At 39.6% G+C, this 25,015-nt stretch overlaps 1 protein-coding gene across 7 annotated transcripts in view; it reads left to right on the top strand.

Annotated features, from left to right (window-relative positions):
• Positions 1–25,015, top strand: part of LOC133470529 (partitioning defective 3 homolog) — a 307,047-nt gene that overhangs the window by 82,205 nt on the left and 199,827 nt on the right. For all 7 annotated transcript variants that reach the window (XM_061758996.1, XM_061759000.1, XM_061759001.1 and 4 more), the window contains one exon: positions 8,991–9,165. In XM_061758996.1, the coding sequence (XP_061614980.1) occupies positions 8,991–9,165 (175 nt within the window). The remainder of the gene's footprint in view (positions 1–8,990; positions 9,166–25,015) is intronic.

Here is a 25,015-nt window from a genome sequence, read left to right on the forward strand (position 1 = left end):
TTAATTATTTTTGCATTAATTAATTTGCTTTTGTTTTTTAGTCGTCAAACACTTCAGGGTTTTTGTTTTCATCTTTTGTCTTTTGGTCCCAAGCAAAGTGCTATTTGCATATTTAGCACGAGTGTGCACACGTGCTGCCTCTGTTGTCGCTGCATTGCTTGCGGCTATCAGAAGCTCAGTTGAGGCCATCCCAGTGATGGCATAAGCCACCCGGAGAGGTATTTTTCAATAATATGTGCACATCAAAACCACAAAGACAAAATAATGTCCTTATGTTATATTAGAACTGTTTTGTTTGTTGAAAATCTGATGTTTGTTGAAAGTTGCTGTTGTTTTACAGCCAATTTGAAGTTGTTTTTAACTACTTTTGCTCAGCTCATAACTTTCTCCTAATGAAAGGGCCATTACAATTGACCACAGTGTAATATGACACATTTTAATTGTAATTTCATGTGGCGAATAAAAGGTTGTGTTGCATCTCCTAGTGGGCACTTAAAAGACTGCTATTAACCACAAAGCACCTTTGGTGAATTACACTTCTAGGGGCCTGTTTCGCCTATTGCCACAATGATGCGCAGTAGGACACTATTTAATTCTTCCCTTTTAGTTCTCATATTTGGAAACACTTTTTAAGTAACTGAGCAACCTAACGAACATTAACTTCAGAAACACATTTTAGCGAATAACTAAAGTTTAGCTATTTGTCACTGTGTTAAATCGTACAAAAAAGAGAAATGAACAACAACAAAAAACAGAAATGTGAACATTACCAATCTAAAACAATGATGAGCCCTACCTTATCACACTCCATAAACATGGCTCACATGCTGTGTACATATCATTATTTATAATCACTAACTCCCCAAATCCAGTGTGTGAGTTTACATAACATTTTCAGCTAGAATAAATTAAGTTCTGATGAAGAAGCGGGACTTAGATAACCACTGATAAAAAAAGATTACTTTTGGCTAGGTCTGTCCTCTATAATATACCTGATTTTCAAGGATACAGCCCCCCCTCTTCACTCATCTCGCCATCACATTCCAAAAGAGTTGCCTGAAAGGTTTGAGGTGTTCCTTCTTTCCTTTGGCTCTTCTCTCTCTATACTGACTGGCTGTATATACAGTATTCTTTTTTATTACGCTCTCCTGGCATAGTGCATAACCAATGGAAGATTGAAGGGCACTTCCCTCTGCAAGGCAGGGCTTGAATAGTCATTTTTCTAATACTATAGTGTTGTCAGAGGAATACTAATCCGAACACTATCGATTACTTATTGAGCTTTTGTGTATATTTGTTTTTGGATCAGCGTCTACGCTCCCATACTTGTAGCTTTCATCCTTGTGTTCGTCCGCATTGCCCTGAGAGAGACTACCTGGCTGTTGTTTTGCATGTGAATCAGAACTGTCTATGAAAAACATTATTAGATTGAGTGCACAGGGTGTATGGAGGCAGACTTGGGAGTGCAGGAAGCTTCATTGATTGCTTATTTTAGTAAGAAAGTTTTAGGGTGTGACATCTCAAGGTTCCGTCAAGTAGTGGCTTTAAAAGAAATAGGCTTTACGAGATGCTGATTGTATATTCTCCGCTTTGAAATTTTTGAATATTTTCAAAGGAAAAAAAAAAAAAAGTCATTGAAATCAGTCATCTGTCAGCCAGGAGTTTTTTTTTTCTCTTTTTTTCCTCTCACATATTCAATGGCATTCAAAAGGCAAATTTTATTTGATCCAACCTATTTATTTGAACCTGATTGTTTCGTTGAACAACTTGAAACATGAAGTGTTAAAAATCTGCTTTGTGGGTTCCAATCTTTACCTGATCTGCTTAAAACAAGTAACATTTTTTGAGCTTTAAGAATGGAAAACTCATGTAAGCTAAAATTTATTTTGTCCTATTCAAGGATCGAACCATACTACTCAAGTTTCTCAAGCCCTTACAGATAAGCTACTTCTGGTCCATTTCCCAAGGTTCATATGGGCTAGAAGGTATACATATATAGAGACTTTTTTTTTTTCCCGTGCAAACGGGGTGTGCTGATTTGTTTCGGTTTATTGTATATTACTTGAGGACAAGTTTAAAAGCACATGATTGATTAGATTTCTAATCTGGTTAAACTATGCTCTGTGCGTTCACATTTTCTTTCATCCATCCATCCATCCATTTTCTGAGCCGCTTCTCCTCACTAGGGTCGCGGGCGTGCTGGAGCCTATCCCAGCTGTCATCGGGCAGGAGGCATTTTCTTTCAACATCTCTTAAATCGCCTTCAACACATTATTGTATGAGTTTTTTTCTGTTTGCTTTAAAAACTGAAGAAATAATATCAGAATGAACTTGGACACACACCTTAACACAACATTGATATACTTATCCTGTACATGTGAGGATATGTCCCATGTGTATGGTACTATTCTAAATTGCCGTAATTTCAGATTTTGCTAAGACCTACCCTTGCATCAGCCCTGTGTGACATTCCCTGAAATATGCATGTTTCTGAGGCATAGTGGGGTTACCATTCTGGGTTTATTTGATATGCCAGTAATGGAAGGCCAGAGTGCTCGACACTTATTCTCTGAATATTTGATGGCCTTAATGAGCAGGGAAAATACAGGACTAAGCACTTTGCTGGTTTGCTCCAACTTGCATGTGTGAGGAATAAAAGATTGAAGGAAAGCATGAAATATTAAAAAGGTGATAATACCACAGCCAGGAAGAGGATGATGATGTGTCCACTCTGATGTTTCTCTGATGTTGACATTACAGCGGAGAATTGTGCCCAGGTCACAACAATCAAACACATGAATAAAAACGGAATTCTTGAAGGACCCACATTGGTGGTCAGTCTGTGCGAGTGGTCAATGCTTGGATAGAGTGCAGTTGAGGGATGGCAGATCATAGCCATCACTCAACACATTTTGAGCCCTTGGAGTTTCTGTTGGAATGATTTACAGTTTCTACCTTTACTGTACTTGTAATAACTTTGTGCCCCTGACACCCTTGTAATAAAATAATGAAAAATGATTGATATGGGAGATGAAACCTGGGCTGTTTGTGTGCCTCTCTGTATTTCTTTTTTCTTTGTCGTTTTAAGTGCAGCATTTTGTCCAACCTTAATCCACATTTAATTACAAACATATTTAGACGTTCATCAATCATCACAGTACTGCCTAAAAACCGAAACTGTGAAGTTCAATACAACATTTCTCTTGACCTTTGTTAAATCATATACAGACACCCAATTAATTATTCCTGCTGTAATACTTTTTAGCAGGGGAACTAAAGGCAGTGATATGGTACCTCAAGACTGGAGCTAGAAAATGAACTGTTTTCTCTTGATTGGTTGACAGGAAACTTGTGACAATGGAATGGAAGGAAAATCATACTAAAAGTACCTTATCCTCTACACAGATTTGTCTCATAACACCTTTAAAATACTGATTGCCACCGATGTTTGCCATATGTTTGCTGAAGTGTGCTCTTCTTCATCCTCTCTTCTTTTTTGATTGTGTATTGCTGGTACGATGTCATGCTATGTATAGTCACTTTCAATTACTGGGAAATTGCCGCATCTGAGGTGTAAGAATACAACAGAGATTCATTCGGCCAACTCACCGAAACGGGACAGTGATTTGTCCGTAGTGTACATTCACATATTACGCACAATAACATGCTGTAATTAGATGCACGGCAAATGCATCAACTGATTTCAACAAAAAAAAGTGTGGCCAATGAATTTGGGATTTCAAACGTCACACTCTCTGACACACGCACACATCACGCATGCACAAATGCATGTATACACACACACACACACACATGCACACAAACACAGACACTTACCATAATAGCGTGTAAGGAGTTTGTGTGCAAGATTCTTTTTACATCATGCCCATGTACTGTGTGATGGAAATGCAAGCCAAAGCTGAAAAGGCTGGGTGGCAATGTGGCTTTAGATGAAAAGTTAGCGCACAATATTGGAAAATAATCTTGTGAAAATGTCATTTTGAAACGCTTCACGTGCTCGATCATGCCTATACTGAACAGTGAACATGAATGTCCTCTCTTTCAAATATTTGCATTTTAGGCTCCAAAAACAGTTTTCATTATCTTCTAAATGAGAGGACAAGTTTCTTGCAGCGTGATTTATGTCAGCCGTCCTTTCCACTTGCCTTTGGGGGAAAAAAAAAAAAAAAAAAAAAGCTGTCATCTGGGATATGGATAAAGCTTCGTCGCATCACAGTGCAGGTATTACATGTCTCCTGTGTCACTGGCAGCTCTGCCCGTGACTTCTAATAACCTCAGTTGTCTTGCTTTTTCATGACGCCACTTGGCGAGCACTTGGAACAACTGTTTTGTAACGTTGCCAATCCTAATGCCTGCGCTGTGTGGGAGATCAGAGATTTTTGGAGGTGGCGGGGTGCCTTTGGTGAAGAAGCAAGGCTAGCGAGGCAAGAGAAGACGCAATGGAAGCAGAGGTTGTCAGAACAGCTCCCCGGCTCCTTCTCAGCTGCTTCCCATCTCATGCTTGTCCCTTCTTTGCTGCCAAAAGTGGGAAGCAGATCAAACAGGACCAACATGAAAGGCATCCCTGACATTCTTTTTCCCCCCCTCTTCCTGCTCTGACTGTGATAGGATTGGAAATGTTGGATTCCAAGTACCACCTGTAAGCTGCAAAAAATGTCTTCTGCGTTGTCTAGACCCTTGAACTTTATCGTCTCCCGCCAGTGCAATAGTGGCTGACTGGCAGTTGTGGTAGCTAGTTGACCCAAATTAGTTTGAATGGGTTTTGCTACGTGATTGGAATTATAAACCACAATCCGGCTAGCGTTTCCACTCTGGAGTTTGCAGGCGTGATGGTAAGACATACGTCTGCTATGTAATTAGTATAAGATGCTGATGGTGATATTGATTTTGTGTTCCATTCAATGGACTCTAGTCTGTCCAGGTTGCTTTTCTTACCCATACCACCGTAGTTGGGAGCCCAACTGAATATTGTAGAAGACAATTCTTATTTTGGTACCTTTTACATCTTGTGAAAATCTAAACCAAAACAATACAACATATATTTTATTACAAGGAAAAAGAACAAAGCATGTACTGTATATGGGTGTGGGGGGAGGGGGGGGGGGCGTTATTATATGTCTTCTTGTTACTGTAGTTGTTCAAAATTGTCCCTCCCTAGTTCCCTGCCTCTCCTTTGAAAAGTTGCTGCTGTCACGCTTCTTGACAATTAGCCGCACTGCTTCCCATTAGTGTGTGGAACAAAATGTTTGCCTCCTTCTGAAAAAACAATAATCTAAAATAGCACTTTCTGTACTGCAGGCGAGCAGAGAAAAAAAAACATAAATGCCCAACTGAAATGTGAAATTGTCTAATTTCAAAACTGTCTGTGACCAATTCTCAAAGAGAGGAAAAATATTTGTGTGAAGACTTTCATCATGTAGCTGCATGAGTGTTATCCCATCAACAGCAAGAAGAGCTTCACTTTTCCCTCTGGCCAGCCGTTCCCTTTTCTCCAAGGCTCAGCAAGACTCCATTGAAAGTAGTTGGGTTGACGCAAGAAAAGATGATTTTTGAGATACATGGAACAGGAACTAAAATGTCCCCAAAAATTCTATGCAGATGGAGACTAATGATAATAGTGTAGGTTAAGCTGTAGGTTAAGCATTTAAGATTCAGTATTTTCCAATTGCCACTAATGCACCACCATGGCCTTACGCTTGCAAACACGTATAAGTAAAAGTATCATCTGATACAACACCAGACTTGTGATTGGTACACTTGCACAGTGTAATAAGATACAATAAGACGTCATTAAAAAATACAACTACAACTTAAATGGAAATCATTAGAGGATAGACATCCTGTAAGGCTAAACAATCATAAACCTATTTGACTAAATGTAAAAATCATTATATGCCAGGTGATACTATTCCACTCCAGTCCTGTAAGTGGTATTAACTCATGCCAACTGGCACACACTTTGTAATGTGCAAGCTTTTTGCTAATTGCATCTTCATCTGTTGGTTCTGCTGGCTCAGTGTACCACTTGGCCCCAATCACTGAAAAGCTACACTTTTTTTCCCAGATTTTCACCAAAATGTCACAAGTTCTTCCTTGGTCAATATATGAGTCCTCAACAATGTTTATTTATTTATTAAATATTTTTTTTTCCAAATGACTTTTGCACAAGACTGCTAATTAACCAAACAACCAACTCGCCAATAATTAGATAAAACATAACTTCTTGCCTTGCACTTTTTCAACATGGGGGAGATAATAATCCTCATATTTGAGACTGTCAGAGATTTATTGATTCAACATTGATTCAACCTTATGTTTACTACTATGATTGTAGGTTGCAAAAGTGTGATCCCAAATGCATCTTTTTGCACAATTGTAAAAAATTAATAATAATTTTTTAAAAATGTACCAGCATCACCACATTACTGGTAACCTTTAATTGCTCAGTGACGGTGCTTTTTATGTCTTTATGTCTCCAAAGTATTCTCTGTCAATTGACTGTCTGTTGTCGTACGAGAGCAGCTCCAACTACTGGAGACAAATTCCTTGTGTGTTTTTGACATACTTGGCAAATAAAGATGATTCTGATTCTAATGCAGTTAAGTGCAGACCCATTTGATCAAGTATGTCGCAGTACATTTGATCCTTAATTTTGTATGAAGTGTATGACAACTGACCACACTTTGTAAAGTAAAAGCAAGCACATTCAGAATGTATTAAAAAGTAAATTTCACTTACACAATGTCAACAGTCTTTATCACATTTTTAAATGGACAGCTGGCAAGCAGAGAACTCATTGAGTTGCTAAATACTCCCAGGAACGTATGAATAGGAGGCCTGATTACTTTGTCACTAATTATTCATTGGCTCATCACTTGGACAGTGAAAATACCTCTGGGGTATAACTCTCTCTCTCTCTCTCTCTCTCTCTCTCTCTGTTTTTGGTGTTGCCTTAACATCTTCACACAGCTGTCCCTGTCATTATCATAGAGATAGGATTGGTGATTGCTATTTTCTAGTCTGATTAAGACTTTTTTTCCTGCCCCTGATGCATTGTTTCCTTTTTTGGTCTAACATCTATAACTCACAACAATCCAGAAAGTTGCACGCTGTTATGTTTAAACAAATGTACAGCGTTGAACATTCACACATGTTTTGATAAGTACACCTTCAGCAAAGTGCCCTTTAGAGCCTTTCTGATTGTTTCTTTGGTACACTGAGCGAAATTGCCATCAACCCTCACAACCATTCAAATGCAATTTCACGATGGAAATACAGCATGATTACAGTGGAGAGGGTGATTCAATGGTAGACAACATCTCACACAAAAATTGGTATGCATAGAAAGAGACCGCTCAGGGAAGAATTGAACCCTGCTTTAATTGTGCAAAGCCAGGATGAGACGCTCTTGTCATTTACATCAATGGAAAATCACGTGCGAAGTCCCAGAGGTGTGCACATGCACAAATGCCCTACCCCCCTCACACTCATTCCCTCAAAATTTAATGAAAAAGAGTGCCTCTCAAGTTGCTTGTACTGTATGTAATTTCCCTTGTGTTGGGGTGATGCAAAGAGCACATAAATGAACATGCAGAGGATGGCCCTTACACATAAGGCACCAACCATATTCAGAGGTTGGGATTTCAGTGGATCCATCCATCCATCCATTTTCAACACCGCTTATCCTGGTTAGGGTCACGGGGCGCTGGAGCCTATCCCAGCTGACTTCGGGCGAAAGGCGGACTACACCCTGAACTGGTCGCCAGTCAGTCGTAGGGCACAGGATTTCAGTGGATATTGCAAGTTATTTTCTATTTTTTTTCCATTTCTGCCTGCAATCAGTTTGAAGAGTAAAACACTGTATTTGCATAATATAACTGCTAATAACGTCCCTGCACCTGCAGAAACACTTTGCTCATGCTGCAGCACATTCGACGAACATGGCGCCTTCACTCTATACAGTACATGCTGCACTGAACACTCTGTGTGGTCATACATTCAAAGCGGAGAGGACATATTATTTGGATTATCTTATATAATAAAAAGACATGTTAGGTGAAAAGTGCATAAAAATATTAGGCATAGCAGAAGTGTTTTTAATTTTATTTTTTTAACTATTATATAAGATGTTTAGCTACTATTGAGAGCGAGAGTCCAAAGAAGGACTACATCAGCTTTTGTGGTTCTCTTGTTCTGCTATCAGATTTTCAATTTGTGTTGAATTGGCAGTTGATATATCATCTTGGGTTTAAAATGCTTCTCCCCACGCTACTCAAGTAACTTTGCTCCAGAAAGTTAGATACCTAACTGCAGTATGTTGCTCTCAATTACGCGTCATAAAACAAATCCCTGTTGTTGTAAAACAATACTCTGTTGGGCATCGTTTGGTATCTGGTATGTTGAAACTTATTGACCTACTGTATGTGGGGATGTAGCAGCGACTGATAGTGGGAGTCTTACAGTAACTGCAAACCTGCAGTGGCCCACCCTGCATGCAGGCAGATGTAAAAACAGATACGTCAGAGACGAAGATCATTTTTGGCACAAATACATGTTTTGTGAATAATATAGTGTTTTAGGATATTGTTGTCATTTTACTAAGCTGTAAATATTGCTTTTTTCGGGGGACTCTGCCCTCTTAAAAATAACTAATGCTAATGATGTACCAGTTTTTTTTAGTGGGGTTTAGGACACTAATGATTGTGCTCCCAAGTGCTCCCAAGTGTTCTGTGTTCACAAATGGCTGTCCAAATGTGTGATGTGACTACAAGAAATAATACTGCTGATAGACACTTGTTAGTTGGATAAAATTGTACACAATCATTTGTTTTTATACTCTCTGAGATTATTAGACAAAGAGAAATTGGGACAGAAAAAACACAATGGAGACTCATACTTTTGATACAAGGTTATCATGTCTTTTTTGTAATTGTTTTTCTAAAGAAAAATCACTTATCTTCTCTCATCAGTTGGTGGCTGTTTATGAAGAGCAGGATCCTCACAATGGAGGCGACGGTACAAGCGCCAGCTCCACAGGCACTCAGAGTCCCGAGCCATTTGCCGGAGAGCTGAGTTCAACATCAGCCTTCCAGCCCTACCAAGCCAACAGCGAGATTGAGGTCACCCCATCTGCTTTGAGATCAAGTGGGTCCAATGACAATATGTTGCAAGCACAATTAGCTTATGAAGTTGTGAGATCTTGAATTTTGGTATTAAATACCGTAAGGGTATTCATTTAGTTTGTCAATGTGAGACAAAGTCAGCGCAGCAATGATATTAATCAATAAATTGGGTAACTTATTTTATCTGTGGGTAGTATTAGTGCGATTGCAGGTAAACCTCAGCAAACAAAATGAGCTGACACCTTATAGATGAAAATATATACATATATATACAGTATTTCAAATATTAAAATTAAAACTAAAAGTTTCAAGCAAAGAAGAGAGGAAAGACTTGTGGTTGTTGCGGTGAAGTATAGTAAACGAACAAATCTTTGATTGCTTTGAATCAATCTGGCTGTCAGATTGTCAGCTCATAACCAAAATGAAAAATGTTTTTCTTCAAATCCAAACTTCACAAAACCTTCCATCTAACAATCACTAGACGCAGGTGGGAGGGGGAATCAATTGTTAGACGTGACATTCTGCAGGTATACTATGTTGAGCCAACTGTCTGTCAAGACTATGCAATGCATATAGGGAATGCTGATGTTCTGACTCTGACTGACAAGCAAAAACCCAGATAGAGAAATGGAACTGAGACACAATCGTGGTGTTTAGTCAGAGCGCACGTGACCAACAGGCACACATGTACAAAAGCCCGGAATGCCGCCCCCAAGTCATTGACACAGAGGCTGCTCATGCACACATGTTGACATTCCATGAAGTGGAACCAGTACGCTGATGCACTCCTGTCTTGAACTTCAAAGCTCATCCATGACCAGAACTCACAGAGACGAAATGACTCAAACACACGGACGAGTGAACTCTTCTGACCTGCGCTATTGTTAAAGTTCATTCCAGAGTCTCACAACCTGTCTGCAGTAAAGATTAATGAAAACTTTTCCAGAGATTAGTGCGTGGCCTTTGATAGTATGAAAACCATGTTTGTTTGTTGTTTTCTGTCCGTCTTGGTCCAAATCAACTCCTGTATTTTATTCTCAGCATGTCGTTTTACTTGGTTACTTCTTCAAAAGTGGCCATATCCACCAATCAAAGGGTTCATTTTTTTTCCCCTTGTGGTGGGGTTCCAAGAGCGCCAAGATGATACTACAGTATATGGATCACATAAACCACTGCTGATCACTGCAAAATTGCATTATTTGACAGTAAAACAAAAAAAAACTTTGATTATCATGTTACTGTATTTGGGGCGGCGGCATGGTGGACGACTGGTTAGAGCGTCTGCCTCACAGTTCTGAGGACTGGGGTTCAAATCCCGGCCCCGCCTGTGTGGAGTTTGCATGTTCTCCCCGTGCCTGCGTGGCTTTTCTCCGGGCACTCCGGTTTCCTCCCACATCCCAAAAACATGCATGGTAGGTTAATTGACGACTCTAAACTGCCCTTAGGTGTGAATGTTAGTGCGAATGGTTGTTTGTTTATGTGTGCCCTGCGATTGGTTGGCAAGCAGTTCAGGGTGTTCCCTGCCCCCTTCCCGAAGATAGCTGGGATAGGCTCCAGCACGCCCGGGACCCTAGTTAGGATAAGCGGTACAGAAAATGAATAGGTAACAGCTATATTATTCCACTGGCAACCATCTGCATCCAACTGTTAACTGCAATCGATGTCTACAGACGTTAAATACATTTTTCAATGGGAAGACGTGAGAGGTCTGGCACAGCTTGTTTGTGAATATCAAGCTTGAAAACGCCGCCTCCTGCCCGAAGATAGCTGGGATAGGCTCCAGCACGTCCGCGACCCTTGTGACGACAAGTGGCTCAGAAAATGGATGGATGGATGGATATATTTGGGGCGGCTGTGGCTCAGTTGGTAGAGCGGGTTGTCCAGTGACCAAAATCCCGGCTACGACTATCCGCATGTGGAAGTGTCCTTGGGCAAGACACTGAACACTAATTTGCTCCCAGTGGGCCTGGCAGTGGCTTGCATGGCCGCAGTCGCCCATTGGTGTATGAATGTGTGTGTCAGTGGGTGAATGTGAGGCTTTGTAAAGTGCTTTGGGCACTGTCGGTGGGTAGATGAAGCGCTATATAAGTGCAGTCCATTTACCATATTTTAGCTTTTGACACAGTCATACAGACACATTTTTCTCTCCCATAGGTGTTTATTAGCCTCATTTCAACTTCAATGGTATGTGGTTTTGTTTCCTATTCTATAATTTTTAAAGTGCACAACCCTGATTCTAATGGCAAGAGAATGCCATGGTTGAAAACCAACTTTGGGATTTTCAGCATTTTCATTGAACAACATTCTTTTACTTGCTATCATTGTAACCTAATTTTTAAATTGCAACATAATTCTCTGGCCTAACAAAATGCACATTACACTAATTTAATTACACTGCCGAAAATTAATGAATTTTATTCCAGAGCTTATCTTAAGCAACATACCTGATAGGTATCTGTTCATGGATCACGATATTTTTTGGGAGCATTGTCTTGGGTAATGGCCGTCAGGAATATAATTAAGACAGATATATATATATATATATATATATATATATATATATATATATATATATATATATATATATATATATATATATATAAGGCTGAATCCATCAATGATTCATTCAATCAGGCTGGCAAGACCAAAAGTGTTTTTTTGAAAGTCTCTGAGACTGCATACATTGTTCATAGTTGTTCTGTGGAGACCCCACTGATACCAAAAGTTCTGATTACAATTCATAGTTGTTCTCTGGGGACCCCACTGATACCAAAAGTTACAATTCCAGCGCTACCTCAAAGTCGAAGGATGTAGTGATACAGTATGGTTGAGTAACAGACACAGTTGTGCACAGAAACAACAAAGAAACAAACAATCTTGACTCGAGAGATGTAGACAAGCAAACAACTGGCAGTGAAATTGCATATAAGAAAACAAAGTATGATGCCACCCCTGGTAGTGATGCCCTGAGGCTGTTTATAATCATCTTTTGGAGCCAGATTGATTGATTTCCCCGTTGACGCCTCCCAAATGTTGCTTTCCGTCTTTTATCTTTCCAACACATTGGGGCCCATTTTTAGATATCCGTGCAAACGTGCTGTGCTGGTCAGACCCTTATCTGGATTGGAGATAAGATCTGAATTGCAATAATGAATATAATATCCCCTGCAATTATATGGCTTTTTCCTCTGCTCGCCCCAGCATTCTAATCTTTTAGAATTCAGAAATAATTGTCTATTATTCTATCAATGGTGTTTATTCTGAGCTATTATATCACACTAAGCGTAAATGCATTGTTCTTTGCCTTGCCACACAACTATACCAGGCACGTTACAAGTATGTCACAGTATATACATGTCAATGACATATGAATATCTCAAATGCTATTTACAAAGGTTAATGAAATATTTCTGTGGAGTTGTGATCACTGCATTCCCCCTCTTAGCCCCACCTAGTTTATGCAGATGAAATCCACACACTGGTTGGTTTTGACCTTCAGTGGTTCATAATTACAAATGAACTACTATGCACCCCTTACAGTGTGCAAGACAACCACAGGAGTAAAGGTGTGGAATTGTTTTTTGTTGATTTTAATTATATTATTTTATATTGATGGCATTGAAGTGTTTTTCATAAACGTATTTACTGTAATCATGATTTTACTGCTCCATTAGCAACAGTTCATGATAGAGATGGTATATGTTCGGACTTCCATACAAAATCGGGCTAAGTGGGTGTCACAGCGAGTCATAAACTGAGGTCCCTCTGCATATTTCACAGGAACTCATTGGGCAAAACCCAGTACTGACTCATTTGGTGAATTGATAAAAATGCCACACCTACAATCCCAACAATGTGCACTGCGCACTGGGTTAGATTTGGTGTACAGAATTTTAATGAAATGTTTGAATATTTATAATCCAGAACATTTTTCAAGTAAGTCCACTCTCCAGCCCTGACAGAGTTGGGGTGTGGTGATTAAGGTGATTGGATGCGCGCGTGTGTGTGTGTGTGTGTGTATGTTTGTTTGTTTGTGTGTATAAGGTTCCTTTCAAAGAGGGTGACCTTTATCTAATCCAATTTGGCTTAGTGAACTGCTACTAAAGAGGCTCGGTGCCACCGGCCATGGCCATATGAAAGTTGTTAAGATACAGTTAAAACAACAACACATGGCATTTGTGTACATCTTGTGGTAACTAACATTTACTACTGTTATTACGCTTTTATACCTTCAAGGTACTCAAAGCGCTTGAAATGGGAGTTCAGTATCTTGTTCAAGGATACTTGGACATGGTCACAGGAGCTGAGCATCAAACTCTCAACCTTTGGGTTGGGAGGTGACCACTCTCCCACCTGAGACATGCTGCCTCAAAATATATTTATATTTAATAAGAACATGGATGGATGGATGGAAATTCCGTTAATTCCAGAGAAACATGCTCTGACCCAATCTTAAAAGTAGCCGTTTCAAACTTTTTGTCAAAGTTTTAATTTAGGGTCATTATGTGGACTGCTGCTCCATCTGAGTCTCTCCCAGTAGATTTGGGTGACTTCCAAAGGCACTGATTGCCCATTATAGATAAGCTACCAGGTTTAGGTTTTGGAACCACATGTTGCTCGGTCTGATAGCAGCTACTGATACTTATCTCTGTCATCTGCCTTCTTGCTTTATCTATCCCTGCGGTCCAGAACCACCTTCTAAATCTCTCATTCCACCAATGAGCTGGTGATGCAGTACATTCTCTCTTTTGATATGAGGGGAATCAGGGAGGTGAAATCTTGGACCGTAGGTACAGTATATACAGATTAGTCCTATCTGATGGAGGTCTATAATAATTAGGCTCCTCCAATGTCTCAGCAAAGTTTGCTGAGAGACATTGTTTAGAAACACAGTTTTTTTGTTTTGTAAGCAGTAGCAATACCTGGCGCTTGTACCGTCGCTACTCAAAGAATGTAGAAATTGTGGTTTGTTGTCGGTAGTAAAATATGGCCTCTACCTTTAATACATTGATTTCCTTGAACAACAATAATACCAAAACAACAGATCCCAAATGATAATAATCTTAAACCTACTTTCCATTGAACATATATGTTTTGTTTTATTAAACTAATAAATTAACTTCAGCACCTTAGTCATGCAGTATGGTGGGTCTCTATGCCTTATCAGTATTGCTGTGCAACAGGAGAGTTGGATATACACCCTCTGTTGCACTTTGTCTTGAGATGGATATTTATTGGAAATGCAGTTGGACAGAACAATGATTGAGAGGGGACAGCAGAGCAAATAGAACAAAAAAACAACAACAGCATAACAACAGTACTATGACAACAATAAGACATTTACATAGGAGTTGGATTTTCTCTATATTTGGACTGGGAAAGCAGTGCTTTACCTTGTGAGAAAGTAGCAAATATGACAGGACAAGAGGGGAAAGAAGCGGGGAGCCAGGCAGTTTTACTGGTGTGTGGTGAGGCTGGCTCTTCAGTGCTAATCACCCATGTAAATAAATGAGTACAAATGAGAGGAAAGTGCAGGACTGTAACATAATCATGAGGGCTGTACTTTGCAAAGAGAGAGTGACCCCACACCAAGTGATGAATTCCCTTAGGCGTGTGTTTAGGGGAGACCTGCGAGTGAATCAACATTGCCACACATGCATGTCAGTTATGAGAGGTGTCTGGAGACCGAGGGATCCAGGCCGACACTCCCACACAGCACATGCGAGCCCACAGACCGACCCCATCTCATATTTACTACTGCTGTGACACACTTTTTTAGTATGTATTACATAAAATCATGTAAAAAGAATAGACATTGACACATAAACTGTAGTTTCAAGTTAATTGCTACAGGCTAGAATCCATGCTACAATATGGCTGTCTGCATGACTTGATCATCTCTCAAAGCTTGCCTCGTCATTACAACACTGATAGCACTTTTAAACCCCTCAGACCTCCTGAGCACCACCTTCTTTCTGCCTTAGTGAGCACAGGGGCTATTAACTGTGTACACACTAAATCATACTCAGTCCTTTTGGGGGAGCAAGAAGGCAGTTCCCAGGCTGGGGTTTAAAACTGCTAACGAGTGGGTGTTCAGTTCATGTTCATTGGGACTACGGGTCATAAAAACACTCATACTGTCATAATATCATCCCGGCCCTATTATAGCTAATTATTGAAATGGCTGGCAGTGTTAAATAGTGAAGGCAGTATTTTGTAAATGAAGTGTGAAGTGTTTGAAGTGGCAAAAGACCTCACTCAGCACTGCTGGGATTGTGTTACCAGTACCGTGCCTGTTTATTACTCCTGTAAGGGTGTCAATAAAGGCATCGCCAAACAGCTGAATCGTGCTTCACTGTCTGTGTGTGTGTGTGGGTGAGAGAGCTTTTTGACTGCTTTATTACTTCCTTCACACAGCTGAGGGCAAATCTGCTGAGTGTTTGTGTGACACTTAAACCAACATAAGAGCAGTCGGGCCTGAATGAGAAACATGATGATTTACACTTTGTGACATCAGGACATCAACTTAAATGGCGAGTGGCCTTAACCCTGTGACAGGGAGCATGAGAATCAAGACTGTGTTTGTTTGCTCTGACTCGGGTGTCATGTCAGCAGCATATAGACACTTTGCAGAGGCACATTACAAAGACGGATTAGTGGGCTGTGGCAATCTAAAATATTGGCTTTCACTAAGTAAGCCCAATGGGAGACTTTAATTATCACTTTCACTGCTTCGTATTCATACATATACATTTGGACGATAAAGTGTATTTTGAGGGACAGATGTGACATGTTTGTGCACCGGCAGGGTGGGAAACATTACTGTGGCTTTGATAACCACAAGACCTACACAGGGCTTTACACTAACTTTTGCACTGGTAGCACTGGTGCGACCGACTGAAAAAGTTTTTTAATATACAAGGTGAATTCATGCTTGAAATCATGGCTGAACTATAGTAAATTGTTAACAGAATGCCTACCTTATCAACACTAGTCATACATGATGAAATGTATTTGTCTTGAATACCAATCAACTACCAAAACTTCATGCCAATTGCAAAATATGTTTTATTTTAACATTTGCGTCTGAACTCATTTATTATAAATAAAAATAATTATGTAAACTGTACATGAAATTCAAATTTTTAAATAACAGGAGTAGTTGTAAGGGTCATTTCGTGTATTTTCATGTTGGTCACCAAGTTCACCACTAGGTGTCACCATTGTATCCGTTCACAGGTCTATTTAGTGTTAGTAGGAAGTTCTCATTAGATTGGAGGTGTGCGTTGACAGAGGGTGCGCATATTGTTTTTTTGACCGCAAAGATGCTGAGACACACCACATTTGTTTTGTTGTCTGTAAACATAACAGTATTTAAATACAGTTTTGAATGCCATATGGCACTTGGAACACCACAAGCGGTGAGAAATAAAAATACATAAAAGCAATAGTGATCAAGGACTTGTCGACTACAACCCTCAGTGACTTTAGGTTGGATTATTAGGATTTCGCTATAATGCATACAGCATAACAAACATTTTTATTTTTGAAAAAAAAAAAAACTTTTTTTGTTTGCTAGCCGCACACTAAAATTTTAAGTGTTGGCTCAAAGTAAAACAAAAAAAAAAAGAAAAGAAAAAATAAACACATTTCCACTATTTTGAAGTAGTCCAATTCAGCTAGTGTACAATATATGCAACAAGACTTACAGTGTCTTGCAAATAGAGATAAACGTTATATATGTATGTGTAAATTGTTCCTTAGTTTTATAGTGTGGGGAGTGAGATGTGTTGGGCTGACGTAGAATTTCCACTGAGTCAGAATTCATAAAGCTCGTGACATGTAAGGCCAGAGTTGAGTCCTGCCAGCGCTTCCCAGCCTTGCAAACGTACAACAAAACATGTAACTACGCAGGTAGTGTTTTACGTGAGAAGCAAATAGTATGAATTCCATGTGGGACTTGTAACATTGGTCTGCCGTGCCGAGTTGGAGATCTGACTTCAGGAATAGGGGGTGATTAAAAAAGTGGAGGGGATGGCTCACTGTCATGTCATTAATCTGAGTGGATATCAGTCCTATCTGCGCGCTTGTCACCGGCACCCCCTCGCCTCCTCGCCCGGCAACAGAGGGGACTGCTCCAGCACGCGAGGCTCACTCTCGCCGTGGGGAGGAGGCTGAACGCATACGCGCTTGCCCGTTGGCCGTTCATAATAACGAGAAGGGGCTCTTTCTCCAGAAAGGAGCACGTGCAGGTGGAAGATATTAGCTAAAGCAGTGAAAAAGATGGCGACCTTCAACCACTATGTCAACTATAGTGCCACTATGTCAACTATAGTGGGACTGTCTTAAAGGAGCATTAAAACATGCACTCGCACAAGTGCCACCAGATGAAATTTTTACTCTGGCACACTGAAGAAAGGAGTTGCATATTTTGGTTCCAGTCTCGAGCCCTGCTACAGGATAACAAGTAATTTCCAGGGTGTGCCATTTTAGAGCTCTCTGGGGTTCATTTACATGACATGTGAAAAGAGGGTCACGGCGTGCCAGGGGCATTGCCGCCCACTATCGTCACGATAAGTCCACAAAGCCATTTTGGGCATTTAGCATCTCTTTGTCTACAGGCTCTTCATCCCTGTGCACCTGAGAACAACCCCTCCTCCTCCTCCTCCTGTCTCATTTCTCTCTTTTGTGAGAGGCTCCCTCTTCTCTCTGTTGTTCCTGCACTGACCTGCTCCATTGTCTCGCAAAGGGAGGTCACTTATTAAGATAGAGCACATACTGTACAGTATCTCTCTGAGATGTGTGTGGGCTCCCACTGACAGTCATGTGATGCATGCTACATGCACATTAACACACAAACAGTAATCCTAATTCTCACAATACAGACTCCTTGATAGTACAGGTTAATTGTACAAGATGTGTTCCAAATTAAGACGAGGCAAGGAGATGATTTACATACATCTGTATTCCATTTGCATTATATCCCATATCCATATTCTGTTTGAATGTAGTTAAGATTATGTTTCATTGATATCACATATACGGTATATAACATTTGGTACATAACGATGTTCTTCTTCTTTCTTTGGCTGCCTCAACTTGTCTCTCTTATTTTATTCATTGCATGTCAATAGCCAACCACAGCTTTCTGTAAATTGCGTCCAATTTATGTTTTAAAAGAGAGCTATGAATCATCTTGTCTGCATCTACTTTTAAGTCTAACATTCCGCTTCTTTTCATCCTCCTGTTTTTCATCAAACCTACCCTAAAGAACTGCGACGATCCCTAAAAACTCTCCTCCTGCATTCCTATCTTCCCACTCACAGGAGCACTTTCAGGGTACTTATTTTGGCCCGCAATCAGAACTTTGATCACGGCACAACACGTTCACAGACTCCTCTTGATTTATTGTTTTTCTACAACCTTTTGAAACTTACAGGGCAAGTTACTTGACAATGTGCAGCAGTGAGCCTTCTTTAGGTTTCCAATGCAAATATGTAGTTTTAGACAAATCGCTTGTTTTTATACTGTGTAATCACTGTATCCCCTCTATGTTGTCATGTATTATTGTAATGAAAGAAAAACAAAACACTGTAAGTTTGGGACCCAGATTTAGTTTTTTCGTAATAGGCTGCACAATGAACAATACTGTGAGCATTATGGAAATCCAAATTTTACATTTTGCTATTTGCTCTGTTTGAACAAGGCACCTTATCACCAGTAATTTCGAGTGTCCTTTTTCCAGGTTAACATGAATAATCCCAACATAGATTTGACTCTCTCTCTCTCTCTCTCTCTCTCTCTCTCTCTCTTTGTGTGTGTGTGTTTGTGTGTGTGCTAATGTGTGCATGTGTGTGTGCGTGTGTGTTTGCACAAGTGTGCACCCGTAGGAGAACTTGTATATTGGACACACACATCCGTCATGGTCCGAGCAATAAAATGTCTCAAGCGACAAAAATCAAAACTATTTGAAGAATAAAATACTGACCAGACTTTGATGTTAGCGTGACGAAACAACCTGGCGTCTCCCATATTTTAAAAATTATTTCTAGTGTGTGTGCCTGAATGTGTGTGGGTGTTTGGAAAAAAATATATATATATATAGTGTGTGCGTGTGTGTGCATCTGCGTGTATGTGTGTGAGTTCAAATTCCTAGGAAAGAGCATATTTGAACATGGACAGAACCTTTACAAGTGTTCCGTCCTGAAAAAACAGTATGTATGCTGAAGGAATTAGCCAGTATTTAATAATAGCCAGTATTCCAATAAGTGTGCCGGAAATATTGATTATGGTAGTTTAGTTATTTTGTTATACTTTAGAGATTAGAGCATTTGACAATGCAAACGCACAGTAATATAATGATAGATACCGTACCTGAAAACGACTATAATGCTTGGTAGTGTCATTAATCACGTGTAAAAATTATTTCCGGCCTCTGTACCTGCAATAATATAGAGACAATATTGACAGTCCTGGTATGGACTTGTTTCTGCATAGTTTAAAGATTGTTTGCTTGGACAATTACCTGGATAACTGATGTGTTGAGAGGCGAGTTGGGGTCTTATAATTAGGCTGCTGACCCCTTTTTGATTTTTGCTTTGGCTTTATCATTCGGAAAATGTAATTGAGCATACTGAAAAACAAATGTGGTCAGTTTCGATCAGCAAGACAAATATGCACAGACAACTTTATTATCTGAGGTTAATTTACATATCTTAACTGGGACAAATGCCTGCATTTGCTTGTAATAATAGAAAGCCTGCTAATGTATTGATGTGTTTTTTCTTAGAGAAAGTCACTTTTTAATATGTATATATAGTTGTGTCCCATTGTGTTCTACACCCCATTTTGACCTTGACTGCCCTTTCAACATACTGTATTTAATCTCCATTGTCAGAGTCCAGGCCTCCTCCCACTCTATAACCACAGTACTCTCACCTAAAATGGAACCTTTTGTACCCATGTGGATGATTCAGGTCACGATGTATTCAGTGGAAATCCTCCCTCGCTGCACACGGGGGACATCAATATGTAGTCAGTGGTTGGAGAGGGAGAGGTAAAATGGCTCAGAGCCATAATTTATTCAAGTATTGAACTGGCACAGACTTGAAGTATTCAAAGTAACCCAAGGAAAAAAAAGTATAGCTTTTAGAGATGCCACTGTTGCTTGGCTTTTTTTTCTTCATATCAGTTTAAAGTGAACGCATGGATTGAGTTTATGAAGGCCAAGAAGGCCACCAGAGAAATACGCAAATCCCCCACCACACATAAAAAGGAGGTACTTGTAATGTATGGATAAGCAATTCAGCTACTGGAAGCCTTTTTTTTAGTATATTAAAATGTCAGATTGTTATGTGTCTAGAGAGCTGGAAACAGATTCGTTGACACATACAGTACTTAAAATCGGCATTGTGTTGGTAGTTAAAGCACTAGCTTATTACGTTTGCTCAAGTAGATATAACTGGATATTATGTTTTGACTTATGTGCAGTATAAAGTTGCATTACAGAGAAGAATGACAAAATGGATTTATAGGGACATTGCAAAACATTAGGTTGTAGGACTGTCTCTCTTTGCAACAATTTAAAGGAAAGAGAAAAACGTTCTGAACAGAAACAATATAACTAAGTACTAAAACAGTGTAACGCTGATCATAAGTTGTCATAGCGTGTTCTGTATGGTTGTGCAGTGCTGAAATCTTGTTGTTGAGAAGGAATCAACAGTGCATCAGCTGGTTGCAGCTTAGAATTGCTCTCAATTCTTACACAGTTGCTCCGATACATCATTAATTAACAATCAATGAGAAATCATATTGTGTAATGTTTTGCCATCATGCATTTGCTTGAGAAGATTATCTCAAGTGGACTTGGAAATAGATGATTAAGAGACAACATTAGCATCCACTGCATTTTTTGGACAACACTCCCTTTTATGTGTTGTTGGTTTTGGATTACAGTATCGAACTTAATGCAACACAGCACCAAATTAACAAATTGTTTCCTCCTGTAAATGTATTATAGCATGTTGTCAAACAAATTAGATAACATAAAATAAATACAACCCACATATTATATAATGTGTCATTCTATAGTTTTAGTATGATGGTCTATTAGTGGACAAACTACACCCACAGCAGTCATAATATTGTCAGTTTAATAGTAAGTTCAACTGTCTTTAATGGTCAATATTGGCCCATGCGTGTGTATGTTCTCTAATATATTTCTCCTCCAAACAAGGTAGGAGAAAATGGTGAAGGTCAAACCAATAAGAGGTGATAGACCCTTTAGAGTCTGACCCGTCCGTCCCTGTAGTAAATTGTGTGTGTACTCTGCGCCCTGCCCATAATTCCTGGATCAGGCCACGTTTTATTAGCCCGTCACCACCCGCAGTCTTCTGAATTACGCTTCAGCCTGGATCGATGGTTGACTCAGTTGGAATCTGGCTGGTTATTAAACATGGGTCCAAACCCTCACAGTCTCCCATCACAAATTAAATGGATGCAAATGTTTAGAGGTAGTGAGGCTGATTTTCACATGCTGACCTTCCTAGAAAGAGACCACACAAACATACTTTGCGGTTGTAATTTTGTGAGTTTGTAATATACTGTATGATAGATAATATGGGATGTCAGTCATGAACTGGGTGTGAACTTGAAAAGATTGGAATTCCATTAAATGCAATTATTAAATCCACAACCCCACAAAAGGCTCAATGACTGACCGGCTGACTGTGCACTTATTTGAACAGTTCTGTCTCATGCAAATGCTGACTACAGCATTCATTACCATAATGATGACCCAGGAAGGGGCGGAGCCAACAGGTGGCCAGTAGTACAAGCACAGACACATTTTGAAAAATAGAAAAAACATTTTCATTGATTATTTAATTTCACACTTGACAGGTGGGTAGGCACTCCATAGACCCAACTATTTGTATCCCAAGCCATTAAAAAAATCAATGTCCATAATATGTCCCTTTTAAAATATGCACATTGACATGGTCAGTCAAATTAGGGTTCACATGGGGGCCAGTTGGACCTTAGCTGCCATTAAGAGGGATTTAAGATCCCATCAAAGCAGCAAATACTTGCATCTGTGAGGGCTACTAAGAGACATTTGTTCCATCACCAATACATTCATATGCTAATGAGATGTATTCATATTAATGAACACTTCCAATAGATAGCCAGTAACCATACACTTCTTTGAACAGACACTTATATTACATTTGTGTTTGTTAGTCCATCTGTGAGCTGGGTAATGCACAAAAGCTGAAAGAGTTACTAACACAGTTACTTCTATGAACTTGGTAAAACAGCTAGATAGAGTGGCGAGGTCAGGACAAAGGAAGACTATTTAATATTCTGTGTGTGTGTGTGTGTATAATGTTTTCATTAATAATTAATTTTGAGCGCTATGAAAGGCACCAAAAAGGCTGGAATTTACTTAATTACCAGCGTACTACTTAAACAACATATCCAGCACATTATTCAATCTTAAAGCATGTTGATTATATTCATTAACATTGTGTTATCATTATTTTGTAATTTTTTTTTTTTTACATTGGTAGGAATGCAACATGTAACAATATAATAATTATGTCCAAAGTTACTCTTTCAAACAACATCTTAAATGTGCTTTGAGTAAATCTCTTTCTGAACTGGCATCAATGTAGCATACCTTCCCATCATGTCTTTTGGGTAGTTGCTTGTTTAATCTCCTGTGAAATGTACTAAATGTAGTGAAACAAGTCACCAACATTAGCAATCTGGGGACAACTGTTTAATGTTCTGTGACTGAAACAGCTGCCCCGCTCAGATATTAGCACATTCCTAAACACATTATCTGTCCCTGTAGTCCAATCGAAGATAAAACATTAGTCAGCACCTTTGTATTGAGAAGGATTCTAGATATTTTTAACATTTAGGCTGACATGTATATTGAAAAAAATGTTTCAATAAAATAGATAAGAAGAAACAAGCCAAAGCAACTTGGAAGGAAGTCGAGTGAGGTCATGGGTTTGTTTCCAGGCTCTGGGCTTGCTATGTCCTTGCGTGGGTTTTCTCTGGGTACTCTAGTTCCTCCCACATTCCAAAAACATACATGTTAAGTTAACTGAAGACTCTAAATAGTCCAACCAGTCCAGAGTGTACCCCGCCTTTCGCCTGGTCAGCTGGGGTAGGCTACAGCACACCCACGACCCCGATGGGTATAAGCAGTATAGAAAATGGATTGATGGAAGTGTAGTGATTCAATCAATGGGCTAACATAATTTCCTTCATCAGTTATCAAGATTTATTTGTTTGGGGGAGGGGGAGACATAATTGGGACGGATTAAATAGGATCAAGGAAAATGGCACTTAGTTGAGCAATGACCTTCAGAGTTCACCTACTGCCATCATAAAACCTTTCTTTATTGCACAGACAGGTAACATTTTGTCATTCTCCTCTGTAATGCAATTGTATACTGCACGTAAGTCAAAACATAATATCCAGTTATATCTACCAGTCTCCAGATGACCACAGTTCAATTGAGGTCTTGTGTTACTGTCTAAATCAAATAAATAACTTGATGAACCAAACGTTCCTCCTATTAAACCACATCAAAACCGAGGTAATTGTTTTTGGCAGTAAAGAAAAGATATTTGCTGTTAGTAAATACCTAGAGTAACTCTCTTTAAACAACAAAGACCAAGTCCGAATCCTTGTTGTCCTGATAGATTCCGACCTGACTTTCAGTAGTCATATCAAATCAATTACTAAAACAGCCTTCTCCCAGCTGAAAAACATATCCAGAGTGAAGGCTTGTATGTCCCAAGCAGACCTTGAGAACCTCATCCATACTTTTTTCTCAAGTAGGCTTGACAATTGTAATGGTCTTCTGACTGGACTCCCCCACAAGAGCATTAAACAGCTGCAACTCATTCAGAACAGAACACTGCAGATTGACCAGAACAATGAGGTCAGGACATATCACTCCAATTTTAAAGTCTCTCCACTGGCTCCCTGTCAGCTTAAGAATATACTTTAAAGTTCTGATGGTTTAGGTCCTGAATATATTAAACAAATGCTAGTGAAATATAAACCCAGTAGGGCACTGAGATCTACAGTCAGATCAAATAGTGGAGCACAGAGTCGAAACCAAACATGTTGAAGCAGCTTTTAGCTGTTATGCTGCTCACAACTGAAATAAGTTGACGACAGAAGTCAAGTCAGCACCGAGTGTCAATGTTTTTAAATCCATCCATCCATCCATCCATTTTCTGAGCCGCTTCTCCTCACTAGGGTCGCGGGCGTGCTGGAGCCTATCCCAGCTGTCATCGGGCAGGAGGCGGGGTACACCCTGAACTGGTTGCCAGCCAATCGCAGGGCACATAGAAACAAACAACCATTCGCACTCACAGTCATGCCTCCGGGCAATTTAGAGTCTCCAATTAATTCATGTTTTTGGGATGTGGGAGGAAACCGGAGTGCTCGGAGAAAACCCACACAGGCAAGGGGAGAACATGCAAACTCCACACAGGCGGGGACGGGGATTGAACCCCGCACCTCAGAACTGTGAGGCTGACGCTCTAACCAGTCGTCCACCGTACCGCCTGTTTTTAAATCCAGGTTAAAAACTCTTCTTTTTCTCATCGTTATGATTGAGTATTTTAGAGAATTTCCACTTTTAAATTATCTATTTTGCACTGTACGTTTTTGTTTTATCTTTATTTTTAAATATATTGTTTCTTTGTTTTTAAATGTTTTAAGCTTTCTTTTATTTCCTTTGACTTAATTTTTTAAAAATGCTTTTAATCCTGTAAAGCACATTGAGTCACCATGTGTAGGAAATGCGCTATATAAATAAATCTGCTTTGCTTTTCTTAATACA

Source organism: Phyllopteryx taeniolatus, chromosome 20 (genome assembly GCF_024500385.1).
Source record: "Phyllopteryx taeniolatus isolate TA_2022b chromosome 20, UOR_Ptae_1.2, whole genome shotgun sequence".
Taxonomy (NCBI): domain Eukaryota; kingdom Metazoa; phylum Chordata; class Actinopteri; order Syngnathiformes; family Syngnathidae; genus Phyllopteryx; species Phyllopteryx taeniolatus.